Below are 21,831 nucleotides of genomic sequence, written 5' to 3'. Positions count from 1 at the left end.
ATAAGGATGGGAAACTGTTTTTCTAGGTCAGAGGATAACTTTAGCTTTGCTCATTCTCAGGATATGTGCTCAATTTAATATCCCCTTCAGTCTTTTCTTCTCTTTTTCCAGATGGCTTGTTATAGCAGTTGGTCTAGTCCGAGCATATCTGACTAAGGGTAGCTACCATAGTCTTTACTACTCAATAGAAAAGCCCTTGAAATTCTTCCAAACTGGAGCTCTGCTTGAGGTAGGTATAGATTGTTTTTTGTTTTTTTTTAATGTTGCTGACAACTACATGAGTGTTAGGTGAGACAAAGTGACAAGCCATTGTTAAACATCACTTCATTTTGAATGATCATCTGTTAATAATTAGCACTGTTTATTTTCAGTGCACTTTACATATATTAATGAAATAAGTCATATGCCTCTGTGAGATGGGTTTTTATCCCCATTTTACAGGTGGGTCGACAATAAAGTAATGGAACTTGCTCTATTCTACAAAGATAGACAGTGTCAAAGCTGAAATTTTATGGCCAGTATTTTTCTGGAAAACTAGATGTTAACACTTGAAAACTGCAGCAAGTAGTGGGAACTTTGAAAGACTCCCAATTATAGTAGTGTTAGTGGATACTGTTCTGATAAAGCTAACTGTTTTAAAAATGATTAAACATGAAGTATCTCTGCTATTGATTTGAATTTTCTTTTTGTTCTAGATTCTACATTGTGCATTTGGTAAGCTTGGAATTGATTTTTCTGTTTTTCTCATGAAAAAATGCTGTTTTAATTTTTTTTTAACTAATCATCATTCAGTTTGTTACTAATATTATGGAGTAAATTCCCAGTTTCATTCTTGCAAACTTTTCTGGCTTCTGAATGCAGTAGTATTAATTTTAGTTGTCTCCTACTAAAATATTATTTGGTAAATATTAATTCTAGTTGACAAAGAACTTTAGGGAAATCACAATTTTAAAATTTGGCCAAACTAAAAGTAAATAATTACAAAGAGAGATAAAAGAACTTAATGAACACTTATATAGCCTTTCATTGACAGTGAATCTTGAAGTGCTTTATCAACGCAGTACAGAACTCCGCAGTCATTTCCTTAATTTACCCATCTTTATGATTCTTTGTATCACTCTTCCTTTCCCAAAAACCCTTCTTCATGTAGGAAGCTAAAATATCAGATGACTGTGAGCATAATTGCAATCCCTGACTTCTACTACATGATCCAAAACAGAGTCAAGACACACTATCTTTTTAGAATTTATCTACAGGTTTTTTTGAGTTTTCTGACATTTAGCTGCAATTGGTTATCTTTGAACTGGGAGGTAAATTCCAATAGAATATAAAACTCCATGTATTTTAGATCTTATTTGATCCAACGTTCTGCAGTTACAGTAGCGCAGGAGGGTCACTATAGGGAAAGGTTGCATCAATACATCTGTTTAAAAGGTGGAGCTTTCAAAGTCCTCTAAAACTGACATGGTTAGTTGGATTTCTTTGAAATTTGGTACATCTCAGGAGAGTGCCACATAGGGTTAGAGAGCCAAATCTGGAGTAAGTTGATCAAGGGGTTCCAAAGATATAACCTTCCTTTTCCCCCCCCAAATAGCTCTATTTAAAAAAGCTTCTAGGTGGGCTTTTTTTGCCTAGAGCTAGAGCTCAAACTATTGATGTGATGTGGGTCAAAATTGTGTCAATGTGCCAAGTTTTACCTGAGGTAGTATATGGCACCTACTAAATCTTTGGGGGACCCAAATTAATGACAGTATTTAGGAAAATCTACATGTTTTTTTACACTATGCATGCACCCATACAAAAAAACTGCTAGAGTGTTTTCATTCCTGCCATTTTATATGCTTTAAATTCAACTCTTGTAAGTTTTGCAAAATCCTAACAATTCCTCAGATTGTTTTGAAATTTGATGTGCCATGTGGGAGTGTGGGGTAACATTAGTAGTCCAAAACCTGGTTCCTTCTGCAGCTTTGTACTCTTAAAGTGAGAGGTACTAATGACTTAATGAATCAGAGACCTCTTAGTGGCTATGAACAAACATTTCAATTAACATATCTAAGGATAAATTATTCCCAAGCCTCCATCCAAGGGTATATCTACACTTAATACGCTTCCGTGACGCTGCTGCACCTCCCTGAGAGATGGTAGCTAGATCAATGGAAGAATTGTTCCATTGGCCTAGCATCGTCTACACCGGGGGTTAGGTCAGTATAGCTGCACCTCTCAGAGGTGTGGATTTTTCACCCCCATGAGAGACGAAGCTACACCAAAGTAAATTCCTAGGATAGACCCAGCCTAAGAGAAAAGGAGACTTGGACTGAATGGCTGGAGATTGCTGCGCTTTGTGAGTAACAGGTGGCATTTCATTTTGGCGGGACTATAATCAAAGTATTTGGAGTGGAAAATTAGACATGTGAGCAAGAGGAGTAGGGTAATGGGGATGGATGGTAGAAGATGTGAGAAAGTTTGGGGACTCAGGTGAAGGAGGCCTGGCACTCCCTGCTCTGCCAGTGCATCCCAACCTTCCTAGACCCCAACCCCCTTGTACCCCACATATCAGACAGTACACCCCACTCTCTGCACTCCCAGCTCTGCCAGTGCACCACAATTCCCCTGCATCCCAGCCTGCCTACGCTCCTCTGTTCTGCCAGTGCACCCCAACCCCCTGCGCCCTGTCTATGCTAGTGAACCCCGACCCCCTTCACTCCCTAGTTCTGCCAGTGGAACCCAACCACCTGCAATCCAGCCCACCTGTAGCCTCCAGCTCTGCCAGTGCACCCCTCAACACTGCATGAAACCTATTAATAAATGTTTGAACATTGATTGGGAGAAATTGGAGAGTTCACTGCCGACCAGAAAAGTGTACTGTATGGCATAAACATTACAAGCTCTGAGGCCTCACTGTTTCTCAGAAATGGGGTACATCTATTGGACAGGGGTCAGAGATTCTTTCTCTCAAACATAAAACTATCAGTATTTTGGAACAGAAACCCTGCCTGCATCTTCTGTCACTGGCCCTGCCACAAACTTGGCCCATCAACCATTGTGAAACATGACCAGGAATACTGTACTGTTGTAATGTAGTTGTCCTGTGCTCCAGGCACTACATGGAGTCTGGTTATGGGTGTTTGGAGCGGGGGAAGCTTGTGGCAATAGAAACCTTTATATACCGGGGAGTGAAGACTTCAGAAGGACGTGTTCCCTGTTTGTGGTGTGGAAGCTTGGGTACAGTAGTGGGAAGGGGCCAGGTTGCAGGACGGAACTCAATGAATGGATCATGGGTGTGGCTTGGGAGGTGTGCCGAAGCAAGGCTGGTGGGCACAGTTGGGATGTGTGTGGGTGCGTGTTGGGGGCAAAGAGGCTGGCTCACTATGCTAATTGCAGGACATATATACAACTGACTAATTGACTACTCCTAACACCAACATTTATTTTCCTATTTAAAAAAGCTAGGAAATTCATTGGCAAAAAGCTGCATTAATGTAGAGGTAAGGTTGTTTGGTGGTATGTCTTTACCTTGCAGAATGCTGAGGTGAGCAAAACTCAAACTTCTGAAAAGCAGGAACTGCAGAGTTAAAGTTGCCCATGCACCCTTAACTGCTCTCCTTCAGCAGTGCTCTGGGACACCCCATTAACACACACATCTTTACTATTCTATCCCCACAATTGCTGAAATGTACAAGCTCTTCACTTCCTTTTACAACCCATTCACTCTCAACCACAGGATTCCATCAAACACTATTAAAGGACAAAAAGGAAAAAAAAAAGGTTACCCACACAATCTTTCCTCTACCCTCTTCAAGCAATGCCTGTTATATTAATTAAATGGGCATAATCTATTCACTGTCCAACATTACAGAGTTAAATGATCTGGGGTTTGATATACAGAGACCTCAGCCTGCTTAATACTATGGCAAACACACTATACAACTGAGACCAAAGGTTAGAAATTTATTGATTGAAACACACACACGAAAAAGAATAAAAATGAAGTAAAGAGTATTAGAACTGAAACTGATTATTTAAGCAAAACAAATTAAATCAAAACCTATCAAAGGCCTTTCTGGAGACAGTGAGTAAGATAGTTTAAACCCTCTTATTCAGTCAAACAGCCCATCTTGGTAGGGTAGAAAGAGTTAGTTCTATTCAATTCTGAATTCAGAATAATAGTCTCATTCATGCCTTAGATAAAATAAACATACCTAAGAGAGAAAAGATAGGATAGTAAAGATGAGGGATGATGGCTTTTGTTATGTTCTCAGGATACAGGGTGGCTGGTCAGTCACAGATGGATGCTTTCGAGCTGGCATGTCGGCATGACAACTGTTGTTCTAGATGCTGGATCATCTCCCTGATCAGGGACATCCATCTGGTTGGTCTGGTCAGGTCCCTCTCCTTCACTGGTCTTTCTCAGTCTGGGCAGACCTGAAAGGGTCATGTCATCTCACCATCGCTGGTGCCAGTGGAAAGCAGAGAAAGAGAGAGAGAAACAGGACAGGAGAAAAATCTGGGGGTCCAGAGAGAAGCACACAAGGGAAGGAAAGTCAATGCAGGATCTCACATGTATCAGGTTGGAGTCCTCGCTCTGATGATGGTCAGGCATCCCCACTGGAGTTTCTAGGTCTGGTGTTATGGCAACAATCATTCTGTCGCAGCTGCAGTTATGGTAAAAAGTTCTCCCTGTCTTCTCCCCCAAAGTCTCTATTTAAGAATACTCCCCCCCCCCCCCCCCAAAAAAAAAAAAAGGGAATGATGAGCAAAATAGTCCATCCACCAATTAGGCCTAATTTCTGGTATCCCAATTTTGGTTTCTTGATTTCCAGTGTTTTACTCCTCTTGTTTACTAGTCATAATCTTAAAATAGTCCTTTTTGTTTAAATTAATTCAGTATTTCTGTCTCCTCACATCTTTTCTTAAACAGTTTTATATGATAGATCATTGCAACAATTCATGAACCTTTTACCCATTTTTCAACAATTGAGTTTACAGTTTGGGTAAATTTGTATGCCCAATTATAATTGGGAATCCCTCAAAGTCAAGGATGATTGTCTTTCATGGATTGTCCATTTCAGATTATCTGTGGGTCCACTGATGGCTGGTAAGGCCTATTCTGGAGCTGCAGACTCTGCCACATTGCAGACATGTTTCCCAGCAGGGTGGTTGAACCTGAAGTATTGATTTGGGCTATAGCCCGCTCTTTCTTTCACTTCCGTTTTTCCGTTATATGTAGTCGCATTTGATTCTCAAAGTGCTGAGTTCCCTGCCTTAAGCAGCTCCTCCATTGTTGTTGGTCCTGGGTTATACATAAGGCTACATATTTGTCACGGAGGTCATGGAAGTCACGAATTCCGTGACTTTTTCCACCATGGCAGGGCTGGAACAGCTGTCAGGCCGGGGGTGCAGCAGTCCCCCGAGCAAGGGTCCCCAGGGTCCTAAAAGCAGCTGGCTGACAGCGCTGCTGCAGGAGGATCCTCCCCACTGATCAGCTGGTCGGAGGGTGCCCGGCAGGACCACCCCTTCCCTCCCCAATCAGCTGGTCAGGAGGGGGCCCCACAGCAGCCACTGGAGCAGCGTCCTTGGGGCAGGAGTACTCTGCCCCCTCTCCCTCACAGGAGCCTGCCCAGCAACTGGCTGTGGACAGCGGTCTCCCCACTCCCGCCCTTCAGAAGCCCACCCAGAAACCAGCCTGTGGACAGTGCCCCCTGCAGGAGCCTGCCCGGCAACAGGCTTGTGGACCGCTCACAGGCAGGAGCCGCAGCAGCAGTTCCTGGGACTCTGAGAGAAATCTGTCACTGAGAGAAATCAGCCCCCCACAGCAGGAGCTCAGGCATTCAGCCCCAGCCAATTGTCAGCCCCCCTGCCAGCGGGGCTAAGGCAGTCAGGTCCTCAGGGGCTGTTAGCATTGGTAAGTGGGGCTTGGGCAGTCAGCCCCTGGCTGCTGGGCTTCCACTTCAGCCCCTGGCAGCAGGAGAGAGAGTTGAGCCCATGTCTTATGGTCTGGGCCCAGGGCAGAAACTTCTAGGCCCTGGTTGTTGCTTAGCCACTGTTTAATTATAAAAAATCTTATTGAAGATTTTTTGAAGAGCCTCTGCATAAGGTTTAGCTGGCTGAGAGAAAAAAATGGCGATGCCAAGTACACTGAAGAGCAAAGTGGCAAAAACCACTGCTAAGCAGAGAAGTAGTCAGTACCCAAAGGGAACATTTCATGTAAGTGGCGGGTTGATGTTTTGTACAGCATGTAATGTTCCTGTAGATTACACATGAAAAGGAAGCTGTGACAAACATATAGAAAGTGCTTTGCATAAACGTAAGGCACAAGAGTTTGAAGCAGGCCTGAGCGACAAAGCCAAACTACAAAGAACAATGAATGAGCTATTTACTGTAAAGACCAAAGAACAGCTGCATCGTAGGACAGAAGTTTACCGACTCACAGAGGCTTTCTGTACCACTAACATTCCACTACATGTCTTAGACAACCCTGCTATGAAAAGCTATCTGGAAAGCTCCCTGAAAAACATTGGTGTTATACCTACTTTGGATCATCTCCGAAGAGAATACTTGCCAAAAAAATTTGAAAGACATGTCAGTGACCTGAAAGAACTGCTGAATCAAGGTTTTGGAATTAGTTTCATAGCAGATGAAATAACTGATGCTGAAGGGCAGCACATATTAAATATCCTGGAAGTGCCTTGTTTGTCTTTTACAGACATCAAGCTGACAAGGGAAAGGTAGTTTGGAATTGAAGTCTTTGCTAATAGAGTGTGTATGTTTGGAGACTGTTAACTTTAAAACGGTGAGTCATACAGTGGTGGAAACAGTTCAGAAATATGGAATTCCTTTTCATAAAGTCACTGCTTTTGTCACTGACAATGCTGCGTATATGAACAAAACCTGGGAACAAAGCCTCAAAGAGCCTTTTCTGAATGCGGTTAACGTAACGTGCACTGCACATCTTCTCAACTTAGTGGGCGATATCTGGAGAAAAAAATTTGGAAAAGGAAATGAATTGTCATTGCTGTAAAACGTGCATTCACTGCCTTCCCTGCCCGCAAAGCACGGTTCTGTCAATCATTGCAGGGAAAAGTGCCTGCAGTTCTACCTACCCCAGTAAGCACAGTGTGGAACAGCTGGTTTGAAGCTGTCCATTTTCATACCAGCCACCTGCAGGATTATGTGGTTTTTTTGAGGGGGAGTATGAATGAAGCTGTAGTTCATCTGTTGCAGATGTGATCATGTTAAATAAATCAATGGAAATAAAAGCAGATATTGCAGCAATTGAAGCATTTGCACCAAGAATAATGGCAATTCTCACAGCTTATGAAAAACCAGAAATCAGATCATATAGGGTGGTCAATGATTTGGCCGATCTTGCCAGCTGGGCAAAGTCCTTTAGTGGCACGACTGACCACCCTTTGCAACAACAGTGATAAAACTGAAGCCTACATGACTGGTTCTGAACGGTTTTGTCAACCGGCTGCCAGTTTTCTTAAAGCCTGCCGAGTGTTTGATCCCAATCAGGCCAAAGTTCTTGACCTTGCATCACTAAATGTATTTGGGTCTATTCCCATGTTTGAAGACAATGAGATGGCAAAAGCCAAGTTTTGTAGCTACAGCAGTGCAGTTTCTGAAATGAAGTGTCTTGACATTCTGGAATTTTAGTGCAACTTAAAAGATCACGTTCCAAGTTTGGCCATAATAGCTCTGAGGTGTTTATCAGTGCCTGATAACCATGTGGACTGTGAGAGATTATTTTTGTCTTACAACGATAGCTTGTGAGATGACAAAATCAAAGATGACAAGCTGTCGATGTACAACATGCTATTTCAGAATCATGGAAAGCTCTGTTAAAAAATGACCATTTTACACTCTAACAGTTAATCAGAATCATAGAATATAAGGGTTGGAAGGGACCCCAGAAGGTCATCTAGTCCAACCCCCTGCTCGAAGCAGGACCAATTCCCAGTTAAATCATCCCAGCCAGGGCTTTGTCAAGCCTGACCTTAAAAACCTCTAAGGAAGGAGATTCTGCCACCTCCCTAAGTAACGCATTCCAGTGTTTCACCACCCTCTTAGTGAAAAAGTTTTTCCTAATATCCAATCTAAACCTCCCCCACTGCAGCTTGAGACCATTACTCCTCGTTCTGTCATCTGATACCATTGAGAACAGTCTAGATCCATCCTCTTTGGAACCCCCTTTCAGGTAGTTGAAAGCAGCTATCAAATCCCCCCTCATTCTTCTCTTCTGCAGGCTAAACAATCCCAGCTCCCTCAGCCTCTCCTCATAACTCATGTGTTCCAGACCCCTAATCATTTTTGTTGCCCTTCGCTGGACTCTCTCCAATTTATCCACATCCTTCTTGAAGTGTGGGGCCCAAAACTGGACACAGTACTCCAGATGAGGCCTCACCAATGTCGAATAGACATTGGTCAGTAGTTAACATTATATAAGGTTTAAATAGGCAATTTAAAAGTTCTGTAGTGAAAACTGCATTACTATGTGTACATTTCCATGATTTTCTTGTTTTTCCCACTCCCTCTCCGTGATTTTAAATAAAAATACCCATGACAAAAACTTAGCCTTAGTTATACCAGGGCCATGAGTTGATGTCAGTATTGCATTTTCTCATATTAGCCTTGAAGACATCCCTGTAGCATTTTTTTCTGCATTTGCCTTGGCCGAATTGAGAGTAGAAGATTTTTGTTTTGGCAGTCTGGAATCAGGCATCCAGACAATGTGGCATACCCAGCAAAGTTGATGATAAATAATCATCGTCTCCATGTTCGTAATAGTCGCTTGCGAGAGGATGTTGATATTTGTGTGTCTGTTGTCCTACGTGATTCGGCGAATCTTATGCATACAGCATTGATGATACTGCTTTAGCACCTTAACATGTCTCCTGTATGTTGTCCACGTTTCAGTCCCACACAGTAGGGTGGGATCACAACAGCTTTATAGACCATGAGTTTAGTTTTGGTTCTGATGTCGCAATCTTCAAACATCCTCTTTCTCAGATGACCATAGCTTGACTTGTACATTTGAGCCACTACTGGATTTCTTCATCAATGCCAGCTGTCTATGAGAGGTGGCCTGGCCTCCAAGATATGGGAAGTGCACAATATTCACTAGAAAGCTATCATAGATCTATATTGCTGGGGCTGGGAATTGTGCTCCAGGAGCTTGCTGATGGAGGACCTTTGTTTTCGGGGTGTTAAGTGTTAGTCCCGTTTTCTGATATGCTTCAGCAAAGATGTTCATAATTGCCTGAAGATCCGTTTCTGGTTGAACGCACACTACGGCGTCACTAGTATACTGAAAATCGGTGACTGAAGTCAGCAATGTTTTGATTCTGGATAGGAAGCGGCCAAGATTGAACCAGTTTGCCATCCTTTCTGTAGATTATCTGCACTCCAACGAGGATCTTATCAGTGATCAAATATAGAGCATTGCAGCAAGGAAGATGAACAGTGAGACAGCCCTGTTTGATGCCTGTCTTAACCCTAAGGGAGCCATAGTAGGTCCATTACAGAGGATCACTGCTTGCATGTCATTGTGAAGGAGATGAAGAGTGGTGACAAATTTTGGTGAACATCCAAACTTCAGAAGGATTTTCCACAATGCTTCCCTATTAGTGGAGTCAAAGGCCTTTGTCTGGTTGATGAATGCAAGTATAGTGGTTGATGGTGTTCTCTACATTTTTCCTGCAGCTGGCGAGCAGTGAAGATCATGTCAATAGTGCTTCTAGATGGTCAAAACTCTCACTGAGATTCAGAAAGAATGTCTTTGGCAAGAGGAAGAAGATGGTTCAGGAGAAGTCTTGTGAGGACCTTTACTACAGTTGCTACCAGAGAGATTCCTCTATACTTTCCACAGTCAGATTTATCTCCTTTCTTGAAAATCGTCACAATCATAGCATCTCTCAGTTCATCTGGGATTTTCTCATGGTTCCATATTTTGAGAACAAAAGTGTGTAGCTGTAAGGTGAGTTCATTTCCCCCCTACTTGTAAATTTCTGCAGTGATTCCATCAACTCCAGATGACTGGTTGTTCTTCATCTGCATAATAGCTCTGCACACTTCTTCCAGGTATTGGAGGTATTCTGAGTTCACCTCTGATCAGGTATTGTGAGATGAAGGTGAAGACACTGTCATCAACCGCAGAGTCACTATTGAGGAAATCTTCGAAGTGTTCCTTCCAGTGTGCATTGATGGCTTCAGTTTCTTTGATCAACTCCCATCCATCCTTAGATCTCAGGGAGTTTGGCCTCAAAATTCATAGGCCATAAATAGTTTTAATGGAATTAAGGAAGCAACACATATCAGGGGTTTCAGTGAGAAGTTTAAACTCATTCAGTTTATTCAGCCATCATCTGTTCTTTATGTCACAAATTCTTTTTCAGTCCTGTGCCTTTGCTTGTTGGTGAGCTGGCTTCTTTTGCACAGAGTTGATGTTCTGCCAGACACAAAAGTCATTGTGTTTGTGATCGGTTGAGTCTTGTATTTCCCAATCATTTTCATCAAATCAGTCCTGTTGTTTCCTGCCAGAGAACTGTAGTGTGTCTTTGCAGGCACTGATTTGGGGGCAACCCAGGTGCTGGTGACACGTTCCGGTTATCTTTCTTTTAGATTTATCAGTTTTTCGTTGAGGCGTTGGCAGAAGAGGTTACGCTTTCTTGGATCTTTGAGTGCCTTTATGCTGATTTTCTGTCTGCATCATTTCCATTGAAGCTGTCGTTTAGGGGCCAGTCTGCTGGTCATGATTGAGCAGATGAGGTGGTGATCAGTCCAGCAGTCGTCGCTTCCAGTCATGGCTTGAGTAATGCAAGTGTCTTTGCAGTTCTGGGCCTGGACAATGACATAGGCAATCAAATGCCAGTGCTTGGAGTGTGGATGTTGTGACGATGTCTTGCATTGGTTTCGCTGGCAGAACAAGGTGTTAGTGATAATAAATTCATGTTCTTCACATTTGGTAAGGAGGAGGATGCTGTTCTAAGTGATCTGTCCTACACCTTCCTTGTCAAGTCCCATCTGACTCTAGCATTAAAGTTGCCAAGAAGGATGAACCAGTCTGTCACTGGTACACCAAAAAAGACTTTATCAAGGCTGGTGTAGAATTCTTCTTTGGCATCATCATTGGCATCAAGTGTTGGGGCATACACGCTAATAGCAGTAGCCTATTGGTTCACTGCAATTTCAATCGAAGAGTTATAAAGTGTTCGTTGATTCCAGTAGAGAGCTTGTTAAGTTGGTTGACGAGTTCAGTTTTGATGCCAAATGCTTCACGTGTTCCTTTCCAAAAGAAGATACATTCACCTCCTTGTTCGTTAAGCACCCCCTCTCCTGCTCATTGGGTCTTGCTCAGGGCAGCGATATTGATGTCCATATCGACTAATTTCTTGGGCCACAGTTGTGGTAAAATGCTCTGGACAATCAGTATTAGGTTGGTCTATGAGAGTCCTGACATTCCAAGTCCCAAATTAGATTAAATGATTTTGCTGATTTCAGCCACTACAAAATTATTCATCTGGATGTGGTAGTCCAGACTAGAGGTATGAGGCACCTTTTCTAGTCCCTTCCCCATGTGGGGTGAGCAGAGCAAATCCTAAAAAGAACTGCTCAGTCACAGTTGCCAAAAATGCACTCCTGCCTCACCTGAGTTCTTAACAACCATTTTGTAACTGCAGCTTCCATGCCAGTTTATGACTAGAAGCTCCCAGACATCACAATCCTGCTCGCATTGCCATTAGAAATGGCTGAAGGACTTTGAGGTATGTGCTGGTAGGTGGTGATACCATGAAAGATGTCTGTGCATGGATTCTTTTAATGTGAAGGAACCATTGCACACCAGTTTCCCCACAGATTCTTGACAAGATCTTAATCCAATAGCAATGAGACCAAGACAACTGGAGATACTGCTGCACTGTAGCCTATATTCACCTTTACAGCCATTGAGGATATTAGTGTCGACCTCTGCCTGATCTGCCATTAAAGATCTTACTCCCAAAAGATTGAGGGCTAAACAGGTTTATCATAATAACGTCCTGAACTTGCCATGTCACAGCACCACTGGAGGGCATGTGTGGCTTTTCAAAAGGGACAACATTGCCATCTGCTGTCTCCACCATTTTCTGGTGGTGCTGCTGCTTGGTCCACGACTGCTTATTTGTCAGAGCTACCTCTGCTTATTTCGCAGCTAACATTCACTGAAGGTTGTTGTTCCACAATCCACCACTTGTGGATGTGCTGGATAACAGTGCAGCTTGGCAACCAGCCAGTTATCACAACATACTTTAATATGCACATACACTGGCCCTTGACACTATAAGATTCAGGAGGGTCCAGATTCTGGTATAGACTGACGCACCTAACCAACTCCCCAGAAAGAATACCACACATGTACAATTTAAGAACCACTCTAATCTTTTACAACTGCCTTTCCCTGAGGGTATGTCTACATTTTGAGGTGGGAGGTGCAAAAAAAAAAAAAAATTAACAGTGTAGCCAGGATAGTATAAATAGTGGTTTTTGATAGTGTCCAAGGATGTACCCAGAGGGTCCAGATGGGTTTGTACTCATACAGGTAGCTCGAGGAGAGCTAGCACGGATACATCTGAGTGAGCTGGAAATCACACTACCTAGCTCAAATATAGGCATACCATTATTCACAGAATACACTTAACCATCACTAAAGCATTAAAAACTGCTTATGCTCCATTTCACTGCTGACAATACCCTTTGTAATAAAAGTCCTATGCCCTGCTACTGACGTAACCTACACAGTCTGCATGGAAATGATGCCTACTGCATCCTGAAGAGACAAATGCACCTCTTCTCTTTCATCAGATGCATCAGAGGGCGCAAAACAGCGATCTCCTCATATCACAGTCTCAGCTCTGTCACACACCTCAAAGTAATCCACAGATCTCACAAACACCTCAGAGCTAAATATTGCCTTCATAATTCAGTACAGCTACACCTGACGTTGATCCCATTCACTTTACCTTTAGTGCATGCAGATGATAATTGCTTAGACTGTTATATTCCCAGCTCACTACTGACAATGCTTTTTTCTAATACCTCTCCGTCCCCCCGTGCATATTGTATCCTGAATGTATACATGGAGCTCTTATCTGTGCTAACGCACTGGAGGATGCAAAACAGATTTCATCATATAATCATAGCTCTGTCATCTCAAGGTAATCCACCCATGTATCACAAACACGCCTTTACCATGCGGGTCCAACTGCTGCCTCCCCCATTTAGTGTAGGCATACCTAACACACTCCCTGCACTTGGAGTGTATCCAAATAATTCCTGTTGTTTACTGCAAGCTTCAGAGGAGCAGGTGGAAGGTGATGTGAGCAACCTTCCTTCCCCTCCCTTTTTGTCCTTTAATGGTGTTAAGTGGAATCCTGTGGGTGAGAGTGAGTGGGTTGTAAAAGGAGATGAAGAGCTTATAAATTTCAACAACTGTGTGGTTGGCAAAGTAAAGGTATGTGTGTTAGTGGGGCATACTAGGGGATAACTGAAAGAGGGGAGTGTTAACTTTGTATTTCCTAGTTTTCAGAAGTTTGAGTTTTGCTCAACTCACTGTTCTGCAAGGGGACGACACCACCAAGCAACCTTAACTCTTCATTAACTTAGTTTTTTTTTGGTCATTGAATGTGGAGATGTATTTTAGAACTGGGCAAGTCACTGTTTATTCCAGATCTTACCAATAATAATCTTGCTTTCTTCAGTGGGACTAGTTGGGTGAGTAAGGGTTGCAAGTTCAGGCCCTAGCATATTGTCTGTTCTATACACTGACAATAACTTGCCTAATAGAAGCTGTAAACTCCATATCAGTAGTCTGGATTTCAATGCATAAGTGCTAGTAGAATGTTTCAGTGTGTCCGGAAGTGCATAGATCTACAAACCCCCACCTCACATGATGACAAGAAGGGCATTTTTGCAATTGATTCATCTTTGTGCCGAAATTTTGCTACTACAGCATTTTTATGTGTTACTCATACAGGCACTGATCCTGCAAATACTGTACTTAAGCACCTGCTTAACTTCATGCCCTATGACTATTTCCATGGAATTGCTCACAGTGTGTGTAGTTAATATGTCTGTAAATCTTTGCAGAATCGAGGCCATAGTGTGAAGAAGCCCACCTATGCTGCTCTGCCAAATCCAGATGTTTATTTTTAAAACTAAATTACTTTTCATAAAGAAGTGGGAAATTCTGCATTCAGAAAGTTCCTCTTGTAATTTGAAATACAACTGTCTGTTTGGTTCTTATTCAACAAGCATTCAAAGACAGGGTCAACCAATAGAACGTCCTTATGATTCCAAGTCCACAAAACTACAAATCTGAAAACAGATAGGTCCCAGACACCATCTAAGCATCCCCCCAAATTTAAAGTATTTCCTGATGCTAGCATCACGTCTCTGTTAATTTTCTGGTTTTAAAATGTATTTTAGGATAACCCAATATTACTATTGAAAAGTTGAATTCAAACATTGATATCTAGCAGCAGAGGGCAGTCTAATACTGTTTAATGCAATAGTTTTTGGCTTTCTGAATAATTGTTGCTCCAAAAAAACTGGGTCTATAAAGGGCAATCAGTAAACCATGCATAGCATCTTCGAGAAGTGAAAAGCTAGATTTTTTTTTCAAATTAGTGGAATTATAGAAGAAAATGTCTTTAAAAGAATAGATCTCTCCCTACCCATTTGCGGGAATAATACAGTTTCTACTTTGGACAAAAAAGACTTCATTAGAAGAAATATCTAGATTGCTTTAAAAGGGCTGGTACACTTAAGCAATCTGAATTTTTCTGTTCCAGTGAGGGTTTGACACATTTTTTATTAAATAATAGTGGTAACTGTACAAACCCTTCCTGAATGAAACAATTGCTTAACTTTTAGCTTAATTTAGTATAAGTACAGTAGTTGCTTACAGGTTATAAAGCTGGTCCCTAATTTGAGTATCTGGTAATTTTATAGAATAAATTATTTGTATTCTGATAAGACCCTGCAGTATATTAGATATTGGACATGTGCACATGAAGGCAAAGTCCCTGCACTTAAAAAAGTTACTAGAAATTAGTTATCAGGAGGCTGATAATGTTTGGATTGTCACCAGCCACTTGATCAAGATAGCTGACTTTGTCTGACTTTCTGTCCTGAGTTGAGGAATATCCTTCTTCAGAAAACAAGCTTTTCTTTATTTTAGTAAAAATTACAATTTCTAATACCTGTTACCATGAATAGATACATTATTTCTTAACAGTATGTTAGTGTTCAGTTCTTTTAAACGTAATTATTATTCAACAGAATTATTTTCCAGTGTCATTCCTCTGTAAAGCAAAAGGGAAGTATTTTTCACAAGCTTATTACACTTTGTACATAAGAATTATCTAGCCCAAACTGGGATTTAACAGTTTATTATCATAAATCACTGGATTATATTTAACCAATGCTGATCATTTCAGGAAAAGTGATTGCAGTTATAAACTAGTAACATTAATAACTCTCCCAGATTAACATAATTTTCTGCTGTTACCCCAAGGTGATCAAACACTCAATTGCTCTCTCTCCAAAATAATCTGCATTCATTTTAAAAATGATCCTTGTTAGTTGGAAAATTTAAAGTGAAACAGGATTTTCTTTCAGAAGTATTCATAAGGATTTATAATTCTTTCACTCCTCTTTTCTGCAATCTCTTACAAAGGCTGGTCTTTATATAATCTCAAAGCAATAAGTGTTGATTTATAAATTAAACCGTTTTGCTTAGGTGTCTAATACAAAACATCAGCACTATACTATTTGTGCTTGTTCCCCCAGGCTTCTCAAACCAGACCGATCTATAAATGGCTGCTGATAGCAGTATTCACAGTTCTTCTCAAAATGTCTCTTGGATGATCTCCAGCATGTCCTGATTTATCCCAGTTTCTCTTCATTGTGCTTAGGGGACACTCCCAGTACTCTACATCCACTGCAGCCTTTTTGCAGATAGCATCTAATTGTACTTTCTGGACTCGTATTGCATTTTGCCCTGGAGCTCCTTTCACAGAACTATATGTTGTCAAATAGTATTTATTGAATTTGAGTTGAAAGTTCAGTTTAATAGTTTATGGCAATCTGGGGATTACATGGAACACTTCCTTGGAAAAACTTTAGACTTGATTGGTCAGATGTCACGCTTGCCTTTCTCCCCGAGATTCTTCTGTCTTATGGAGCTTGCCTGCCTTAGAGTTCAGCCATGCTATGAAGTTGATTACTGTAAACTGGCTTCCAATTCCACTGAGCCGCACACTGCTTTCCCTCCAGTCCCCGAGTTTTGTGTGTGTTTAACAACTATTCCTGTTGGTCAGATCAAATTCCCTTGCTATGTTCTTAGCTGTCTTCAGCAGGGCTTTTTTGGTGCACTTTACATCACTCTTAAAGAATCAGTTGTGGGCTTGTCTGTTTTGTTACAATTAATTTCAGTTCATCATTCATTAAATCCAGCTGAGACCATCATATGGATTCTGAAAGTTCACACAGTGGAAAGTACATCCCATGATTGCATCTTATGAGATTTTCAGCAGAGTGATTGCTACTAGCAGAATGCTCAAATGCCAAGTTATATACTGAATTACTTGCAAATATTTGACTTGTGTATGGTAAGAACTGTCTTATCCTGTGTGCCTTCAGAAATCATTGCATTGTTCTTTTTCAAGTTTTAATTCACTCTTTCAGCAGTGTCAGGATTTCAGTGATTTCATTTGTTACCAACAAGTTTTTATTTGAAATTTTGAAATTTGCAAATTGTGTGGTGGTTTTCCTTGGTGAATCTGTATTAATTTTGACCATTCTAATGTGTGTGAGCTTTCAGTCTCTTTAGTTCACGTTACTCCACAAGTCCCATAAACTTATTAGTCCACAATAAAATTTTTCAGCTCTCTGTTTAAGACACTGTTAGTGTAATGTCCCAAAATATTTTCAGTGAACACAATGGCATAGTTCTGCCTTCACAAGCAGTGTTTTCACTAATAGCTTCAACTATATCCTTGGCTGTCTTTTTTCCCTTTGACATCTGGAAACCTTTTAGGGTATGTCTACACTGCAATTAAAAACCCACTGCTGACCTGTGCCAGCTGACTTCGGCTTGTGGGGCTCAGGCTAAGGGACTGTTTAATTGAGGTATTGTCCTTTGGGCTTGGGCTGGAGCTGGCTCTAGGAACCTGCAGGGTGGGAGGTGAGCTGAAGAAGAGCTCTGAGTAAGCTCAAAAGCTTCTCTCTCTCACCTACAGAAGTTGGTCCAATAAAAGATATCCTGGGACCAACACCGCTCCAACAACACTGCATATTATATATGGAAAAAGTTGATGGCACTCATTAACACCTTCCAACATAAGACCCTTTAATATCTCATTTCTGCCTATCCTCCCAATAAATATTAACCCTGAATGATTTATCTCCCAGACAGAAAAAAATAATAATGGTGGGTTGAGGAGGGAGAATGGGGAGACCCTGAAATGGGGGAAGGGGGGAAATGTGAACATAAACAGAGCCACTTGCATGTGGCAGAAGTGGGATGGGGGGTACACAGCCCCTTGGATGAAGGAGAGGTGAGGGGGTAAAGGGAGTTCTTGAAATAGAGGGGATTGAGAAGGTGGCACAAAGGGAGCTGGTAGGGGTGGATTGGAGGAATGCAAGGAGCCTGTGGTATGTTCATGGAGCTCAGCCTACAGAAAGCATGTAAGGTTTGTTTGTAAGGTATTTGATAACTCTGGTGATAGGCATCCTGGAATGGATACGTTAGAATAGAGGGTAAAGTTGTGTCTGTCAGGAAGCTTCGTAGGCAATGTCTCTATACTACCACTTAGGTCGGCAAAACGTATGTCGCTCAGGGGTGAGAAAAGAACACACCCCTAAACGATACAAGTTTCGCCTGCATAAGTGCTGGTGTGGACAGCACTATGTCAACGGGAGACGCTCTCCTGCCAGCATAGCTATGGTCGCTCGTTGAGGCAGTTGAGACATCTCTGAGAATTTAATACAGTAGAACCTCAATATTTACAAACACCAGTCTTATGAATGATCTGTTATAGGAATCATATTTCCCATTTGAGGGAAGGGGGGGACACACAACAAAAGTGAAGTCTGAAGAACAAGTCAACATCCCTTCACATTCTGATACCTTCAGTGCATTGGCAATCACTTTGCAGTCATTTGAAGGACAAGAAGAAAGTGATGCAGTGCATCAGACTGCAATTATTTATGTGCTGTTCCTACTGTAACTAAGATGTTTCATTTTTAAAAACTCAATCCCTAAGTAGTTCATAAAATAGGGGTTTTATTGTAACAATGTCAGTTGAGTGTTTTGCAATGTGATCACTCACTTGAGCTAGGCTGGTGGGATCGGTGCATTAGTGGCTATTTGCCCCACTTCTGCCAACCGCCATGTCTGTGTGCTGCAGAGTGAGTGTGCCAACAAGACACAGCGCTTCTCACTCCACAGTGTGCACACACTGCAGCGGGGGCAGCAGGAGCAGGCACATTCCACTGCTGGCACTGCACTAAACCCCATGGGCAGGAGACAGCAGCAGTGGCTGCTAACTCAGGTTCGGAGAAAAGGGTCGAGTTGGGTTCAAAAATGACTTGACCCTCGTTGTGTCAGGTCAGGTGGGCTCAGATCCAGTTTGGGTCCAAGTCAGGCCTAGTCTTATGAACAACAGCGAGGTAAAAGAGAGAGTCCGTCGCATTTGGTATATGGCCTTGTGGTAGAGCACTTGCTCTGTGTGGCACTGCAGCACCTTTGCCTCAGTCTGCCCAAGGGAGTCGTCAGCACACTTTGGTGATGGATATGGGTTAGCTGTCTGGCTAAGTCACTGAGAATTCAAACCCTTCTAGAATAACTGCCTCCCCAAGCCCAAGTCCAACATAAACACAGACTAAAGGAATTTTCATCCCTGCTTGGCTCAGCTTTCAACCCCTTTCTTTCAGGCCTTAATGGCCCCAACAGGTCCTGGTAACAAATCAAACTAACAGTCTGTGTCACGCCTCCCTTCCCCTCCCCTCAAGGAGACTCTGGCAGACAAGTCTTCAGATGGCTCTTGGCCCACCCATGTTTCTTACACAACATGGGAACTGCTAGTCTCTTTTTTTTTTTCCCCGGTCAGTCCCAAACTGAGCTGGTTCTTTCCTATTCACTACTCCCTGCAAGCCTGACAGCTCTTGCAGGTGAAGTGGGCTGAGCTGATTGAGCCCACAGCAGCTTGTTAACCCTTCCTGGACTGAATGGGATTTGAATAACCTATCAGGCTCCTAAATGACTAGGCAAACTATAGGGTTTTTTCAGCCCTTTTTCTGTATATTTTAAGCTACACAGGAGTTCTATCAGACTGCATTTCAGAAATCTACCTACCATTAATACATGGATAACATTGAAAAGTGCCATGCCTCAGTTATTTTTCTTTCCTTAGATTGGGTGCCTTGGTTCTTTTCATCACTCCTACTACTTTGTAATGCCTGAATTAGCTTTTTTGAGGTCTGTACTGCATGTCTGATGAAAAATCTAATTCTTGTGAAATTCTTTTTTTTTTTTTTGTCAGTTCCTTCTGAACCTTTCCACATGCTTGCCTCTCGTTTCTTTTTCTAGTTCCTCACCAGTCTTTATTCATCTCCAAAGCACTTCTGGTGCTAGATGTTTGCAGTAATTTGTGTTCAGTTAACATAAGAAAAGGCATACTAGGTCAGACCAATCATCCATAGAATCTAGTCTTTTGTCTTCCAACAGTGGCCAATGAGCTTTCCTGCCGGCAAAATAAAACCATCCCCAAAGAGCAGCAGTAACGCATCTCCTACTGACAAAGTGCTGTCCATACCAGTTTTTCATCAGTAAAACTTTTGTTGGTCAAGGGTATGTTTTTTTTCACACCCCTAACTGACAAAAGTTTTACCAACAAAAGTGCAGTGTACACATAGCCTTGCTCACCCAGTTTGTTCCTTGGGTATTAAGGTCTGTGCCATACTCTTTGCAGCAAGACAGATTATTTCTCATTTGTATTAGGATAGTGCCTAAAGTCCCAATCAAGGCATCCCATTAGTACAAACACATCATGAATACAGTCCCTGCCCTGAAAATTTTGCAGTCTAAATTAAAGTTCATGCTCCTGTGTTCTAAAAGTTCAGCTTTACTGCAGTTTTGCTAAATAACATTGTGCTTTAGTAAATCTGTCTCTTTTTCCAAAATAGTAAAACTGAGTGTATTTATCAGTCCTAAAATATCTTTCAGGCATTGTTCCCTCTTCTGTTGTCCTGACCGCTTTCCAAGTGATGTCAAGGGTCTTCCTGACATGGGCTGTAACACACAGTGTAAAGGAGGTAAGTTTAAGCTACAGGAGAGAGAATGAAAGGGTAATGAGAAGGTGCTACAAAGACGCATCAGTCACTTTTCTTTAATTTTAAATATGTTCTTCTCTGCTGCCCCACATCTGAGTGGTTTATATGAGAGCTCTATACACCACAAAAAATATATTTGACTACAGTTTACATGGTATTTACATGTTACACGTTGGTGTTTTCTTTGATCACTTCTCTGTCTTCCCATGCTTAGTTTAAGGGAGTCTTACATTTTTGACACAATAATTCCACCTGTATTCAGAATATTTAGGCAAATGAAATGATGGGAAAGGGTTAATTTCTGGTATTTCACTTTACTTGTGGTGGCCCTCTATATAGAGGTGATAATCAGAATGAAATAACTTGCTTCTGTTCCAAATACTATTGGATCTCATTGGTCAGAAGCATCCCAATTCTGGCCCACAACCATGACCACCATCTTGGACTTTAGGTTTTTTTGATAGCTGAAATAAGCTCTTTTACTTCCAAAATTACGATTACACCACTGGTCTGGAGTTTGATGGGGGCTAGAAGGGGTGTAATATTAAGTTTTCTAGTTATCCAACGGTAGATTCTTCTGGAAAATTCCTGTAAATAGGTGATGATTCTAGAAGAGCCAGTGAGGGATTGTCACTATGTCTTCAATTGCGATTCCCCCTTTAAATTTGTAATTTCCATTTACTAAACTTACTGTCCTAAACCCAAGATCCCACTTTTTCAGTATATCGTTTTGAACTGGGCAATGCCAAACCATTGTTACCTGAATCTTGCTACTATATCGTATTCCTTTCTACTGTGTGTCTGATCCTGCTTTTATTAAATGTAATAGTAAAATTAACTTTTGTTTTGAGTTGGAATAGGATTAAGAATTGTAGGTGTCTTTGCATTAAGCTTGCAATGTTTTCCTGAACGATATTTCTAATATTCTGTTCTTTTTACTGAGGATGGAATATTTTTCAGATAATTTGTTACATTTAAGAATCATAGAATATCAGGGCTGGAAGGGACCTCAGGAGGCCATCTAATCCAACCCCCTGCTCAAAGCAGGACCAATCCCCAATTTTTGCCCAGGTCCCTAAATGGCCCCCTCAAGGATTGAACTCACAACCCTGGGTTTAGCAGGCCAATGCTCAAACCACTGAGCTATCCTTAAGAGAGTATTCCTTTTATCATAATTAGTGTATATTACAATAGGTCCCGAAAGTATGTACAAAACAAGTGGAGGAAAAGAATATGATATACAAGCAAGGTGATCAAGATAGTGATTAGCACATATTTTATTGGAATCATGATTTTGCAGATTTTCTAATAATCCTTTCCACTAGTTCATTTGATAAGCAAAATAATATTTAAACATTTTTCTTAATAAAATCCAAAACACCTATGTGAAAACATCTGCTCTTCCTCTGACAGATGTATCTGTGGGATGCAAGTATAGTAATGTTCCAGTCCCTGTTGACT

At 41.5% G+C, this 21,831-nt stretch overlaps 1 protein-coding gene across 2 annotated transcripts in view; it reads left to right on the top strand.

Annotated features, from left to right (window-relative positions):
- The window catches only part of HACD2 (3-hydroxyacyl-CoA dehydratase 2), a 43,565-nt gene that overhangs the window by 7,955 nt on the left and 13,779 nt on the right, over positions 1-21,831 (top strand). For both annotated transcript variants that reach the window (XR_007359104.2, XM_048869078.2), the window contains exons 2-4: positions 112-229; positions 696-714; positions 20,264-20,352. Coding sequence is in view for 1 of the 2 variants with exons in the window: in XM_048869078.2 (XP_048725035.1) it covers positions 112-229; positions 696-714; positions 20,264-20,352 (226 nt within the window). In the remaining variant the exon portion in view is untranslated. The remainder of the gene's footprint in view (positions 1-111; positions 230-695; positions 715-20,263; positions 20,353-21,831) is intronic.

The sequence above is a fragment of the Caretta caretta genome, chromosome 11 (genome assembly GCF_965140235.1).
Source record: "Caretta caretta isolate rCarCar2 chromosome 11, rCarCar1.hap1, whole genome shotgun sequence".
Classification (NCBI taxonomy): domain Eukaryota; kingdom Metazoa; phylum Chordata; order Testudines; family Cheloniidae; genus Caretta; species Caretta caretta.
The sequence above is the reverse complement of the archived record's forward strand: the minus strand, read 5'-3'. Positions and strand labels throughout refer to the sequence as shown.